The following is a 14,518-nucleotide window of genomic DNA, read 5'->3' as shown; positions in this document are numbered from 1 at the left end:
TTATTTTCTTTTGCTAACCCACAAGTGATCACTGTATTGCCTTACCTTTAATTTTTCCCAAAGAATGTTTAGTGGATCCTTTATTTGTGCAAATCAAAAAATAGAGTACTTGACCAGGCGTAGTGGCTCATGCCTGTAATCCGAGCACTTTGGGAGGCCGAGGTGGGCAGATCACGAGGTCAAGACATTGAGACCATCCTGGCCAACATGGCGAAACCCTGTCTCTACTAAAAATACAAAAATTAGCTGGATGTGGTGGCGTGCGCTTGTAGTCCCAGCTACTTGGGAGGCTGAGGCAGGAGAATTGCTTGAACCCAGTAGGCAGAGGTTGCAGTGAGCTGAGATCGCACCACTGCACTCCAGCCTGGCACCTGGCAACAGAGAGAGACTCTGTCAAAAAAAAAAAAAAAAAAAAATAGAGTACTTAAAGTGTTTTATTCAGATGTAATCCACATATTCATAAAAATCATCCTTTTAAAGTATACAATTTGGTGATTTTTTGTATATTCACAGGTTGTGCATCCATTATGCTATCTAATATCAGAGCATTTTTATCAGCCCAAAATAAACCTTGTTCCCATTGGTAGTCACTCTCCATTCTCCCCTCCTAACGCTTGTCAACCGCTAATCTGCTTTCTGTCTCTGGATTTGCCTATTCTGGACATTTCATATAAATGGAATAATACAAAGTATGTCCTTTTGTGTCTGGCTTCCTTTACTTACCATAATGTTTTCAAGGTTTAGCCATGTTGTAGCATCTGTCAGTACTTCTTTCTTTTTTTATGGCTGAATAATGTATCATCGTTTGGTTATACTATGTTATGTTTTTCTGTTCATCAGTTGGTGGACGTTTGGATTGTTTTTACTTTTTAGCTATTATGAATTATTCTGCAATGAATATTTACATGCAGGTTTTTGTGTGAACATATGCATCACTTTGCCTTACCTCTTGAATACTCTTTTGTTTACTTTGGAACCTCAGCTTCTGTCCTTGCCTGTTCCCATTCTAAACTTTTAGCAATATCATCATTAGAACAGGACATGACTTCTCCAGGAAGCTTCTTGGAACTAGTGTGCATGCTTGGAGGGTGAAGAGAAGGACTAGTAAAGTCCCCTGAACTGCTAGTGGATTTAAATCCCAGGAAACGGTCTACTGTTTATTTTTCCTATAAAGTATATAATTGGGAACAGTTTGGATGGGGACAGGTTTCGCTACCAAAATCTTGCTCTGATAAGCAAAGTTGTAGTTCCTTTTTCTGTATTGGAAGGAGGGCATTTGAGATCCTTATATTAAGTTGGTAAGTAAAACACAGTCATAATAACAATGCATACGTAGTTTTAGCCTTGAGAATGGAATATTTTCCTCCAGAAGCAGTTGAGTTTTATTAGGTTAGACTTCTGGGAAGTGTTTAGTTAATGCTTGAATCACTTAATATAATATAGGAACAACACATTTTCCAACACTGACGATAATATTCTGCTGGTCAAGTGACTGAGAATGCAAAAGTGAGAGCAGAAGTGGGTTAGACATGGTCTGTTCAAGCTTTTTAATCAGCAAGCTCTACCTCATCTTGTTAAATTTCTCCAGAAGAGTGCTAAGAAGCCCATTATTGTGGTTTGTTAATAACTTACTTTATTTTTTATCTGTTTTGAACTATCACTTCACAAATCTTAAACTTCTGGCAGGAAGGCAAGACAAGAAATATATAACACCCTTGGCAATTAATGACTTACTTCACCGTGATCCCATTTTACAGATGAAGAAATTGAGAGGCTAATAGTATTGTTTGAATGTTGCTTTGATTTCCTCACTTTTAAGACGTTGGCTTTAATGCTTTTAGAATAATTTCCTTGCCACCATAGTTTGTAAATTGTCAACATTTCCTAAAATGAGAAAAATAAATTGATTGAGAAAAGGAAAGGATACTCTGAAGAATTTTATTTATTGACAATGTAAACTAAACCAAATGAGATTAATTCTACTCCATATGCAATTAACTTTTAAACTTTCTTTATATAGAATTACGAAGAACAAAATCTGGAGCTTGTTTTAATGCGTTGTAATTTTGTTTTGTTTCAGTGAGAAGTGTAAGGCTAGAGGATTTACCGTCATTGTGGATGGCAGAAAATCACAGTGGAATGTGGTGAAAACAGTAGTTGTAATGCTACAGGTAATTTTGGTTTTGTCTATCAGGAAGTGGTTTTTATTTTACAGCAACAGATCTGGTTAAAATGGCAAATGCATTTAATTTACTGGAGTATGCCTGGCTTCCTAGCAGTGACTGAGTTCTGAAAATGCATTTACCACTACTGGATTGTTCAAATTCAACTCCTTAGGTTCGAATTTAAGCAGTTAAATAAATCTCAACTCTATTGTAATAGATTTGTAAATGAAAATAATATGTCATGTTTAAGTAATTTAAAAAAGGAGGTCAGTGATTTTAAAAGTGTGAGCACTGAAATTATGAGACTTACCTGGGAGCTTTTGCATACTCTGGTGTCTGTATCATTCTCCCTCCTGAACCCCAATCTGAAACTATAGGTAAGTGGTAGGATTGGATAAGTCTAGTTCGAAGAAACTTCTCAGGTGATTCTGGCATGTTTTTCTCTTCTAGTCCCCTATTTCCTACATAAAGCGTCAGGATTTATGATGATCTTATTATTTGTTTATAGCTCAGAAGAAACTTACTTAACAGCTGTGTCCTCAGGGACTTCATCCCCTCACAAATTAACATTTAATAGACATCTATGATTACAAACTTTTTGAGATCCGATGCCAATCTTGTATTTTATATTTCCTCATGTTTCTCACAGAATGTTTCTGTTATCCCTGGCATGTAGTAGGCTCCCAGTAGACATTTGTTGATTTATTTTAAGGGCGTTGAAGATATGATTTGAAAAGGAAAAATAAAACATTTGAGTGATGTAGAGGGCCGATTGCCCTCATGCACCTAGCCTTCTGTGGCAACAGACATTATGGCCTGCAAAACTTAAAATACTTATTATCTGGACCTTTCGGAAAGACTGTATTGACCCCAGGTTCAGAGCAAATGAAACAGAGTAGAAGAACTTTAGAGTCAGACAGAGGTGGTTTCTATTCAGCTCAATGACTTTTGGGAGCTTCTAGCGAGGTAAAATTTGAATTATCCAATTTAAATTAAAGAAAGTAAAGAGGGCCTTCCTCACAGAGACTCTTGACTTACATAGCTCAAAAATGAAGTAAGTACAATGAGAGTAGTTGATGGCAGGCCAGTTTGGGGGAAACATAAATTGGCACTAACTTGGGATCATTCACTTAAGTGGGTATTAGTGATAGTGAAAGAAAGATCAAGAATTTTAAATGAATTTGACAAATAATATGTAGCTGCTTTAGGGTTCTGTGGAAAGGAATATAATTTTAAAATTTAAGTTATAACGAAGGAGAATGGTTCTTAATGTTTTAACATTTATTTAGGTTAATTGGGAAAAAGGGATTCAAGGGATAGGAACAAAGTGGTAGTTTTAGGTTGTAGTTCTAGTTTTAGTGCTTATTACGGTTCTGGTACTGTGCTAAGCTTGGTATATAAATGATCTCATTTAATTTTGGCCCTACAACCTTACAGAGAAGGTCAGGAGGCTCAAGGATTTTAAATAGCTTAAAATTGGAATTTAGCATAAACTAAGGAAGCCCCAGGCCTTGACTTTATCCATTTTAAAGTGTATATTTGCCAGTGGCATGCATCTGAGGTGGTCTCTGAATTTTCTACCCAATTGCCTCATTCTTCTTAAATGTTTAGCTTAAACTTCATCATTAGAACCCCCTACCTACCCCGCTTTTTTAAGTTGGGAACTGACTTTGTCACTCAGCCTGGAGTGCAGTAGCATGACTCGCTGCAGCCTCCAATTCCTTGGTTCAGGCAGTCCTCCTCCCTCAGCCTCCTGAGGTAGTTGAGACTGGAGGTGAGCACCACCACACCTGGCTAAGTTTTTTTTTATTTTGTAGAGACTATATTGCTCCAGCTGGTCTCAAACTCCTGAGATCAGGTGATCCTTCTCCTTCAGCCTCCCAAATCACTGGGATTACAGGCTAGAATCACTCTTTGTGTTAGAAAGGACATATCCTCTGGAGGATTAGTTTTTAAGTGAACACAAATTGGCGTCCTAAAATAACTTTTTCTTTGAAAATAAAAATAGTGTTTCCAGCACTTTTATATTTCAAACCTTGAGAATTAACTCTTCTCTGTGAAAGTTGTTAAAATAACTATTAGGTAAGAAATCCATTAATTATGACCTTGTGTTCTTCCTTTCATCCTGTCATTCAACTGTGTCACAGATGAGCTGTTTGGGACTTGCTGTTTGAACTGGACTTTGATCAATGGCAGTTTTGAAGAACAATCAATGGATGATTTAATCCCCTCTTGCGATTTCTTTTCTGATAGGTATTTTAACAACTTTTGGATTTATTAATAGTTAACATTTTGAGAAGTTGCAATGGCCTCTTTACTTCTAGCCAGACAGTTTCTACATATGAAGTCATTCATTGCTTTCATCTTGGAAGGTCCTGGGATCAGTTCTTTGGGACCCCACGGTGTCTATAACTAGTATTCTCTAAAATAAGGGGCTTGGTTTCTCTTGTTTCTCCCAGCTTTCATATTCAATGATTTTGAAATAATTATCTTCTACAAGGTAGTATATGAATAAAGCTCAATTCTATCTTATATTTCCCAGCCCCTCTGATAAAAGTTTTGATACCATTGAATTTATTTTACTTACCTTAGTCATAATTCAGTTGTTGCAGTAGATGCTAGATTTATGGTGTGTGCATGTTTACCTCTAAAGGTTTTCTATTTTTCCCTGAATAATAGTCATAGTAATTATGATAATTATTCAGTGCTGCCATTTATGGTTAGAACAGAGGCTGGGCTCTTGAGTTTATAAAGTTTTATTGGAACTCAGCTATGCCTATTCATTTGTATATTGTGTGTGGCTGCTTTCCTGCTATCCTGATAGAACTGAGTAGTGGCAACAGAGACATTATGGCCTGCAAAGCTTAAAATACTTATTATCTGGACCTTTAGGAAAGAATGTGTTGACCCAGGTTCAGAGCATATGAAATAGTGTAGTAGAACTTGAGTCAGATAGAGGTAGTTTCTGTTCAGCTCAGTGACTTTTCAACTCTGTTATTTCAGACAAGTGACTTTATTTCTCTGAAGCTCAAATTAGTCTTCTGTAAAATTGAGAGAATGAGATCCACTTATTAATGAGGATTCACTTATTCAACAAATATTTGTAGCGTGTATTCTATTATATATTTCAGATATTTTGTCATAAACACTGGAAATAGAGGGATGACAGGATAGATACGGTACCTGCCTTTGGGAAGCTTATATTCTACTTGAAGAGTTAGACAATAAGCAGTTAAGCAAATTAAAGCAAGTCATGTAACAGCCCATGCTGATAAATGCTATGAAGAAAAATATAGCAGTAAAAGAGACTGAATCAGATGATGCCACTATAGATAGGGTGGACAGGGAAGGCCTCTCTGAAGAGGGAATATTTGAACAGAATCTTAAATAAACTGAGGAAGCACTCCTAGGTATAAGGCAAAGGACATTCCCGATAGGGAAAATAGCATGGACAAAGACCTGAAGTGGAACAGACTTTTCATATTGCAGGAACAGTGAGGTTAGCGTGGCTGTTGTGGAGGAGTGAGCTAGGAGGGGAAGGTATTAAGATGAGATCTGAAAGGCCAGCAGGGACCTGAGCTTGGAGGGCCTTTTAGGTCTTAGTAACAGGTTTGAATTTCATTCAGAGTGCAAGAAAAAGTCCAGCAAGGAGGCCTGTTACAATGATATTTCAGAAAGCTGGATAGTTTGGGTTGTTAACAATGCAGGCAGTAGAACTTGGATTTCAGATACATTTTAAAGTTAGACTCTGTGGGACTTGATAAAATATATGTGAAATATATTAATTCAATAAGTGTTTGTTTCAATTCATTAGGTAGTATAAATAACCATATCAAGTAAATGTGAAATTGTATTTGTCAAAGATTAGCTTTTTGTTCTCCACTTCAAGTTAATAATCATGTAAAATCTTGGCCTCATTGTATAATGACTGATAAAAAACTTAACTTTGGTGAGAAATTTGATTTTACATCTTTTGAGGAAATCTCCAAGATGATTGTGTTAGAAAAATTTTTTTATATTGTAGAAAAAACATTTAATAATTTCTCAACTAAAAGTTAACTCTTACAGTTTAATATAAACTGTAAGAGATACAATAAAACAAAAAGTGATTCACATATACAATTATGCTGCATTGTTTATTTGAAGTGTTTTCTAAGTCAACTTTTTAAAATACTTCTTTATTGACATGTATGTTTTAAAATTTAGAGAATTTCTTCTCTATTATTTTAATTCTTTTCCAAAAGTCTCTTATGTAGCTTAATCTTAACTGGTAATTTATAAATTTAGTAAATTATTCATTTTACATGTGTAATTTGTAATTATTTTTCTGTATTTTGCAGAATGTTGTTCCAGCTGAGGTGTCCCTTGTTTGTGTGGTAAAGCCAGATGAATTCTGGGATAAGAAAGTAACACATTTTTGTTTTTGGAAAGAAAAGGATAGACTTGGCTTTGAGGTAAATGTAATCTCTTTTTCTAAAGTGTGTTATATCTTTTAAAATAGTATTTTTCTTGAGAAAAATATTCAACAAATAGGTACAAGCAGACATACATATAAAAATAGCATGTGTATGAACATAGATACACATGCACATCTTTACTAAGTGCAGAAATACATACAAAGGCAGATTTTCATTCTGGATCTTGCACACGCATGCTTAGCAAAAGTGAAATAATAATAAAACATCTCAGTCAGTGCCTACAAAGTGAAAGTTTCAGTGGTAGGTTCTTGGGGAATGTTTTATTAGGAAAGGATAAGTATTATAGTCACAGAAGGAAGAATGAGAGTAAAGGAGAAACAAGTTTTTAATCTTTTTATGAGTTAAATTTGAGACTAAAGAAAACCTGCACAAATGTTTTATTAAAGACCATATAGTAAATACCTTTCTCTTCAAACTTGTTGAACCATGGTATATGCTAGTTAATACAGTATTGTGGTTTAGTTATTTAATTTGTCTTGTCTTGACTTCTCTAATGTATATAAAATGAATGGGAAATGTAATATTTATGTAGGGCTTTATTATTTTAAAAAATTCATGTTTTTTATTGCCTTTCAACAGACTTGGCAAAAGTTTGAAATGCTTGTGCTGGGTAATGATCTTTTTTTTTTCCTTCATTTTTGTAGTTCTTTTTAATTCTTGTTCCCTTTATGCTGATTATTAGATTTCAGATTTCTTTGATAGTGTTAAGATACATTTGAAATTTAGATTTCTACTTAGTAAAATGGTAGCTACTTTGAATGCAACCAGTAACCTTTTTCTTCATAAATTTAATAGTTTGCATACGTATTAGAATGTTTATGGAGATGGCTATTTGAAAATAATTGATGAAAGTCAGAATTTGATCCACTTCACATTCTTAAATTGATTAAGCATTTGTTAAAGTGCTGTTTTCCTAGAGGTGAAATCATGACTCTCATGCAAATATAAAATGAGCATGAGTCAAATACATTATTCAATTGATTGATAATAAGGTTACCAATAATTTGTAAGCTGTAATTCAAAGAGCATTTGAGAAATGGTTTTTATAGGAAGATAAGATTGCCAGCCAAATTAGATACAAAACTAATTATTGTTCTATAGATCCATAAGTTGTAAACTTTGAGGTTGTCTCTTATGCCACTGGACAGAAATGTACCAGTCTCATGAGACAACAATCACTTACCTTTCTTCTAGACAGAATCCGCACGTTAACTTGTACTCCTACAGAGGTTAATACTTATTGATCAGTCTATAGAGTCAGTTGAAGATATAATCCCACCACTGCGTGAAAGAACACCCAGTAATAATTTTTGCCTGTTTCCGAGATTTAGGTAGTTTTTCTGATAAATGAATTGTATTTTCTATAGAAGGATATTTTGTGAAACTTGATTTTGGACATCAGTGACATACTGCATTGATCACTGTAAGATAATATAAGCTACTTCTTGAAGTTTGATATTTTAGTATCAAGCTAAATATCAGTCTTTCTTTAAACTTTGTATTCCCAGCCAAGAACAACATTATTTAGCATTTTCCTACATCATTTTCTAAATTGTTCTAGAGGATTTATATCCTTAATGGAGGAATCATATTTTCAATACCGTCTTTTTAAAAATATAAGTATTTTTTACTTAAAATATATTAATTTGAAAACTTTCAGATATTTATTAGTTGACTAGTTTGAGAGCTATGTCGTTGCTCAGATTTATCACTCAGCTGGAAATCATAATCAATTTGGTGGTTTCCTCTATTAAACAATTTCAAATAAACCATTGGTGAATAAGTCACTGCTAATTGATACACAACAACTTAAAAATAAGGATGATAATCCTATAAATTTGCCTCAAGACAATTATTACCAAATGTATAAATTATACCAATTTCATAAAAATTGTTATGTAGCATATCAAGATGTCGTTAGTACTCTAAAAATAATGGTACAATAGGTAGTATACAATATGATGAAATCAAATTTGGTTCTTCATTTTTGGAGAATAAGAGTTTACACATTCAAAGAGTTAGGGCCAGGACTTCAAACCTTTTCTCACAAATAGTTGTTTAAAAAGAAATGAAAACTACAAAAACAAGCCAGCTAGGTTTTTTAAAAGTATGAAAGTTAACATTTCAAATATCAGGTCATGAAAATAGCTTTTTGTCTCTATTTTTGAAAGCATAATACCATTTTGATTGTGATATATATGTAATCTTAAAATTCAATATGAAAGGTAACTTTATAAATGATTTATGATAAATCATTGTATTTTACATAACTATTTCTAAATTAACTGAAGATCCTTAATGTCATTTGTTAGGTGGGAAAAATAAAAATTGGTCTTACATTTTTATCTTGGTATAATATGTTATTTAAGGCCAGGTGCAGTGGCTCACACCTGTAATCCCAACTCTTTGGGAGGCTGAGATGGCAGTATTGCTTGAGCCTAGGGCAAAAAATAGAAAAATTAGCTAGGCATGGTGGTGCACACCTATAGTCCGAGTTACTCGGTAAGTTGTGGTGAAAGGATCGCTGGAACCCAAGAGTCAAGGTACAGTGGCACTCCAGCCTGGGTGCCAGAGAGAGACCCTGTCTCTAAAAAAAGAATGGTTTAAGATTTTTATTGTGAAGTTTGCTTTAATTCAGTATTTTGTAATACTAATAATTAAGTAAATTATTTTTTAAAAAATTAAAATGAGCTTATTGTATATACTAATTCATTATGTCTGCAAAGAAAAAACGTAGAATGATATGGAGAGTGTATGAGATTTTCATAACTAGGAAATAGTGATTTAGAGAGTCACAGTAGGCAAATTGTGACCAAAGAAATGCTGGATACATTTGGAAAATTTACTCTTTTAAATATTTTCTGAGAAGTGACAGTGTTGAGTTTGTGGTTTCATCTTCCCCACAGACAATGAATTGTTTGATTTTTTTACAAAAGTTTTGCCTTTAAGTTAGAATATGATGTTTCCATCAATTGGTCCCTTAATTAGAACAGGTGACAAGTTAATAAATATTTGTTTTACAGAAGATAAAAAATTAACCAATATTTAATATAATCTAGTACAGTTATATGTATTTGTGCCATTTTGTACTTTTCAATATTTTTACTCTAATTCACAATGTTATTTCTTACTCAGTCACTGCACAAAAGATTTTCTAAGTTTTTTTAATAGCTTTAGAAAATGTTTCTTTAGAATTTTCAGCAATTGTATCATTGTTTCTTTGTTTTCATATTTAGAATTATAGGATGAAAATGAATTATACATAATTCATGTAATCTCAATATGATTTTCAGGGGGAGATCTTTTCTAATTTTGTTCTTACTTTTAGTTGATTGCTCTCTGAGTCTGGACTTTACAAAAATTTGATAAAGGGCTGGGCACAGTAGCTCACACCTGTAATCCCAGCACTTTGGGAGGCTGAGGCGGGTGGATCACCTGAAGTCAGGAGTTGGAGACCAGCCTAGCCAACATTGTGAAACCCCATCTCTACAAAAATAAAAAAACTAGCCGGGCGTGGTGGTGTGTGCCTACAGCTGCTTGAACCCAGGAGGCCGAGGTTGCAATGTGATGAGATTGTGCCGTTGCGCTCCAGCGTAGGTAACAAGAGTAAAACTCCTTTTCCAAAAAAAAAAAAAAAAAAAAAAAAAATTATGTTTTTTTCTTTGTTTTTTTCTTCTTTGCCAGGTAATAGAACATTCCCCATAAGACAAACCTGATCCTCTGATTTGCGTTGCTTAATATTTAAACTTTCATATACGTTTGCTGTGTATGAAAATTTAGTGGTCTCTTCAAGGGCTGTAACAGAAAGGAATATAGGAAGCCCTACAAGTATTTTGTAATTTAAAAAGCTGTAATGAAACAATTTATGGAAAATCACCTAGTCTGGGATTCTTAATCTTGTTTTGTTGCATTGACCCTGAAATGTGTCAGTTTTCTCTTTTTTTGAGATAGTGTTGCTCTGTTTCCCAGGCTGGAGTGCAGTGGCTCTTGGCTCACTGCAGCCTCTGTCCCTTGGGTTCCAGTGATTTTCCTGCCTCAGCCTCCTGTGTAGCTGGGATTACAGGCATACGCCACCATGCCTAATTTTTGTATTTTTTTAGGTTTCTCCATGTTGACCAGGTAGGTCTCGAACTCCTGACCTCAGGTGACTGCCTCCCTCGGCCTCTCAAAGTGCTGGGATTACAGGTGTGAGCCACTGCACCTGGCCTGTTTCCTTGATGTTGATTTTTTGCTTTCAAACATCTAGAAATGTCTACACAGTTTCCTTTTTCAGCATTCCAGTTCTACTTCAGGCCTAAATCCCACCCTGCAAATGGTTTCTTATGTTTGCTTGTGCATTTGAATTTGCTCTTCACAAGCAAATTCACAGCGGTGAAATCACACCCTTCTGTGGTGTTTGCTATCGCTGGAGTGGAGTTGAATTGCCTGTTTATTCAAACTTGATTTGTCCTTTGGGAAGCAGTTGTGTGTAATTTATGTGTCGTATCCTGGTAAGTGGTATTTTCCAAAGGCAGGTGGACAGTTTTTCACATTTGTAAACAAAATGTCTTTTTGCAGTGCACTGGAAAGGATTCTCTTTCCTCTTATACATGCTGCTCCTGACCCACTTTATAAAGGTGATTGTTAGGTGAAAAGCACATGCATAGAATACGATTTTCCTACTATTGCATACTCTTAAATGTCTTTTCCCTTCCTTCTTTTTATAAAAGAATGTTTCTCATGAGATGGAAACATTTATTGCTCTTTAGCCAGCCTACTCCACCCTTTCTCCTCACCTTCACCCTCTTAAACAAAAATGAGATTATTGCACTGGAAACTGAGATGTTTCATCACAGTAGATAGTTCTCTAAGTGGTTAATTTGAAATTACTGTGATTTTTGAGTTTGCCAATTGTTCAGACTGTTGCTTTTCCCCCACATACTTAACTTCGAGATACCTTTGATATTGATAAAGTTCTATATGTCTACATGGCAGGGCTACTGTTTTCACTTTTAATAGCTACTAGTGAATTTTATAAGAATATGGATTGTATAAAATGTTTTATAATAATGGAAAAAATGAGTTTTCTGTAGCTCTCCAGAACTGTGTTCTTCCCTTGTGTAAAACTATTTTGCATAAGTGAAAATAGAAGAGCAGTAATGTTGATCAATTTTGTTTAAAAATTATTTTGATTAAAGGATAATATACTCTTAAATATATGTTATGTCATAAAAGAAGGTGAATCTGTACTATTTACATTTAAGTTATTTTATGAAAAAGAGCTTTTAAGAGAAATATTCAGATGGAAATAAACTTCTGTCATATGTAACTGTTAACTGGAAAATTTTCCTATGGCTTATTAATCATGAAACATGTTTATCAATGATTTTCGTGCATTTAGGAACTATAAAATGTAGAAAGGAATGCATATGGTAAGGCTAACCAGTGTAAGTAGAAAAGTGACAAGTACTCTTTATTGGACAAGACAGGTAATATATTTGAGAGAATGGCTCAAATTAAATGTATGGAATGACAACTCATTAGAATTTTGTCCTCTTAGACCTTAAAAAAACATCATGGATAATTTGATGAAGGTGGCTTCTTTGAAAGACTGGGGAATAAGCTTGGAGTGATGAATTCCTTAGGTTGTCTTCTACAAAGCTAGTGACTTTGTGGCAGAGCTAGGGCACAACTGTGGAATGAATGGCTTCTAGTTTCATATGTTTTCAATTGTAAAATACTGGTGTTTGTCCTCATTAAAGGGCTTGGAAATCATTTGGGGTATTCTGATAAAGCCTTTGGCCCTGTATACTGCTATGATCAAAGCGGCAACAACATGTATGGTATTTTCAGCAAAGGTTTTCGAAACAAAGCAAAAAACTTTATTCCACATCTTGTGCATTACACAACTGTCTCTGGAATATTGCAGAGAAATACTGCAAAGAAACAAATGAAAAGCCAGTTTCCTTGCCAAAAGCATCTTATTCATCCTCATATTCCCAACACTAAAACACATGTCTTCTAATAAATAAATTTAGATCCACTAAATGATCATTAACTGAATCAATAACATATTATTAAAAAATTAAGTTTAATATAAGGGAAATCTGGCTGTAAGTATTTGGATTTATTTCTGGGTTCTCTACTGGCATGGTATAAAAATGGTCACATAGACCAATGGAACAGAATAGAGAACCCAGAAATAAAACAGCCTGTGATTTATCCTATGGTTCTAAATATGAAATAAATCATACTGTGATTGTAAATATTAAAACAAAGAAACAATGACACTGTACTATGGCCTTGCAGTATAGTTTGAAATCAGGTGTGATGTCTCCAGATTTGTTCTTTTTGCTTAGTCTTGCTTTGGCTATGCAGGCTCTTTTTTGGTTCCATATGAATTTTAGAACTTTTTTTTCTAATTCTGTGAAGAATGATGGTGATATTTTGATGGGGATTGTGTTGAATTTGTAGATTGCTTTTGGTAGTGTGGTCATTTTCACAATATTGATTCTACTTGTCCATGAGCATGGGATGTGTTTCCATTTGTTTGTGTCACCTATGATTTCTTTCAGCAGTATTTTGTAGTTTTCCTTGTAGAGGTCTTTTGCCTCTTTGGTTAGGTATATTCCTAAGTATTTTATATATTTGCAGGTATTGTAAAAGGGTAGCAAACAAAAACATAAAGTGGGGAAAGGACACCCTTTTCAACAAATGGTGCTGGGATAATTGGCTAGCCACATGTAGGAGAATGAGACTGGATCCTCATCTTGCACCTTATACAAAAACCAACTCAAGATGAATTAAGTACTTGAACCTAAGACCTGAAACTATAAAAAGCATAGAGGATATCATTGGAAAAACTCTTCTAGACATTGACTTGGGCAAGGATTTCATCACCAGGAACCGAAAAGCAAATGCAATAAAAACAAAGATAAATAGCCGGATCTAATTAAACCAGAGAGCTTTTGTACGGCAAAAGGAACAGTCAGCAGAGTAAACAGACAACCCACAGAGTGGGAGAAAATCTTCACAATCTTTACATCTGATAAAGGACTAATATCCAGAATCTACAATGAACCCAAACAAATCAGCAAGAAAAAAAAATCTCATCAAAAAGTAGGCTAAGGACATACATAGACAGTTCTCAAAAGAAGATACAGAAATGGCCAACAAACATATGAAAAAATGCTCAACATCACTAATAATTAGAGAAATGCAAATCAAAACCACAATGTAATACCACTTCTGCAAGAATGGCCATAATCAAAAAATAAGAAAAAAATAGATGTTGGCGTGGATGCGGTGATCAGGAACACTTCTACACTGCTGGTGGGAATGTAAACTAGTACAGCCAATATGGAAAACAGTGTGATTTCTCAGAGAACTAAAAGAACTACTATTTGATCTAGCAATCCCAGTAATGAGTATCTACCCAGAGGAAAAGAAGTCATTATTTGAAAAAGATGCCTGCACACGCATGTTTATAGCAGCACAATTTGCAATTGCAAAATCATGGAGCCAACCCAAATGCCAATTAATCAATGAGTGGATAAAGAAACATATGTGTGTGGTATAATTTACATGTTCTTCTGTCTTCTTGGACCTCTCTGTTTTTATAAATTGATAGTTGGATTTAGACAGTGATTATATATATAAAGGAGTATGAGATATATATATGTCTCATATTCCATCATATATATATTGAATTTATTCCTTTTTATGGCTGAGTAGTACTCCATCATATATATATATATGATGATTCATATATATATATATATATGATGATTCATATATATATATATATGATGATTCATATATATATATATATGATGATTCATATATATATATGATGATTCATATATATATCATCATATATATATATGATGGAGTACG

The 14,518-nt window shown here is 34.2% G+C and overlaps 1 protein-coding gene across 1 annotated transcript in view; it reads left to right on the top strand.

Moving 5' to 3' along the window:
* SESTD1 (SEC14 and spectrin domain containing 1) overlaps positions 1-14,518 on the top strand; it is a 147,517-nt gene that overhangs the window by 69,066 nt on the left and 63,933 nt on the right. The window contains exons 4-5 of the mRNA XM_037740057.1: positions 2,081-2,171; positions 6,506-6,619. Coding sequence (XP_037595985.1) covers positions 2,081-2,171; positions 6,506-6,619 — 205 coding nt within the window. The remainder of the gene's footprint in view (positions 1-2,080; positions 2,172-6,505; positions 6,620-14,518) is intronic.

This window comes from Cebus imitator, unplaced genomic scaffold (genome assembly GCF_001604975.1).
Source record: "Cebus imitator isolate Cc_AM_T3 unplaced genomic scaffold, Cebus_imitator-1.0 Scaffold78, whole genome shotgun sequence".
Classification (NCBI taxonomy): domain Eukaryota; kingdom Metazoa; phylum Chordata; class Mammalia; order Primates; family Cebidae; genus Cebus; species Cebus imitator.
Note: the sequence above shows the minus strand (reverse complement) of the source record. Positions and strands in the feature narration are given on the sequence as shown.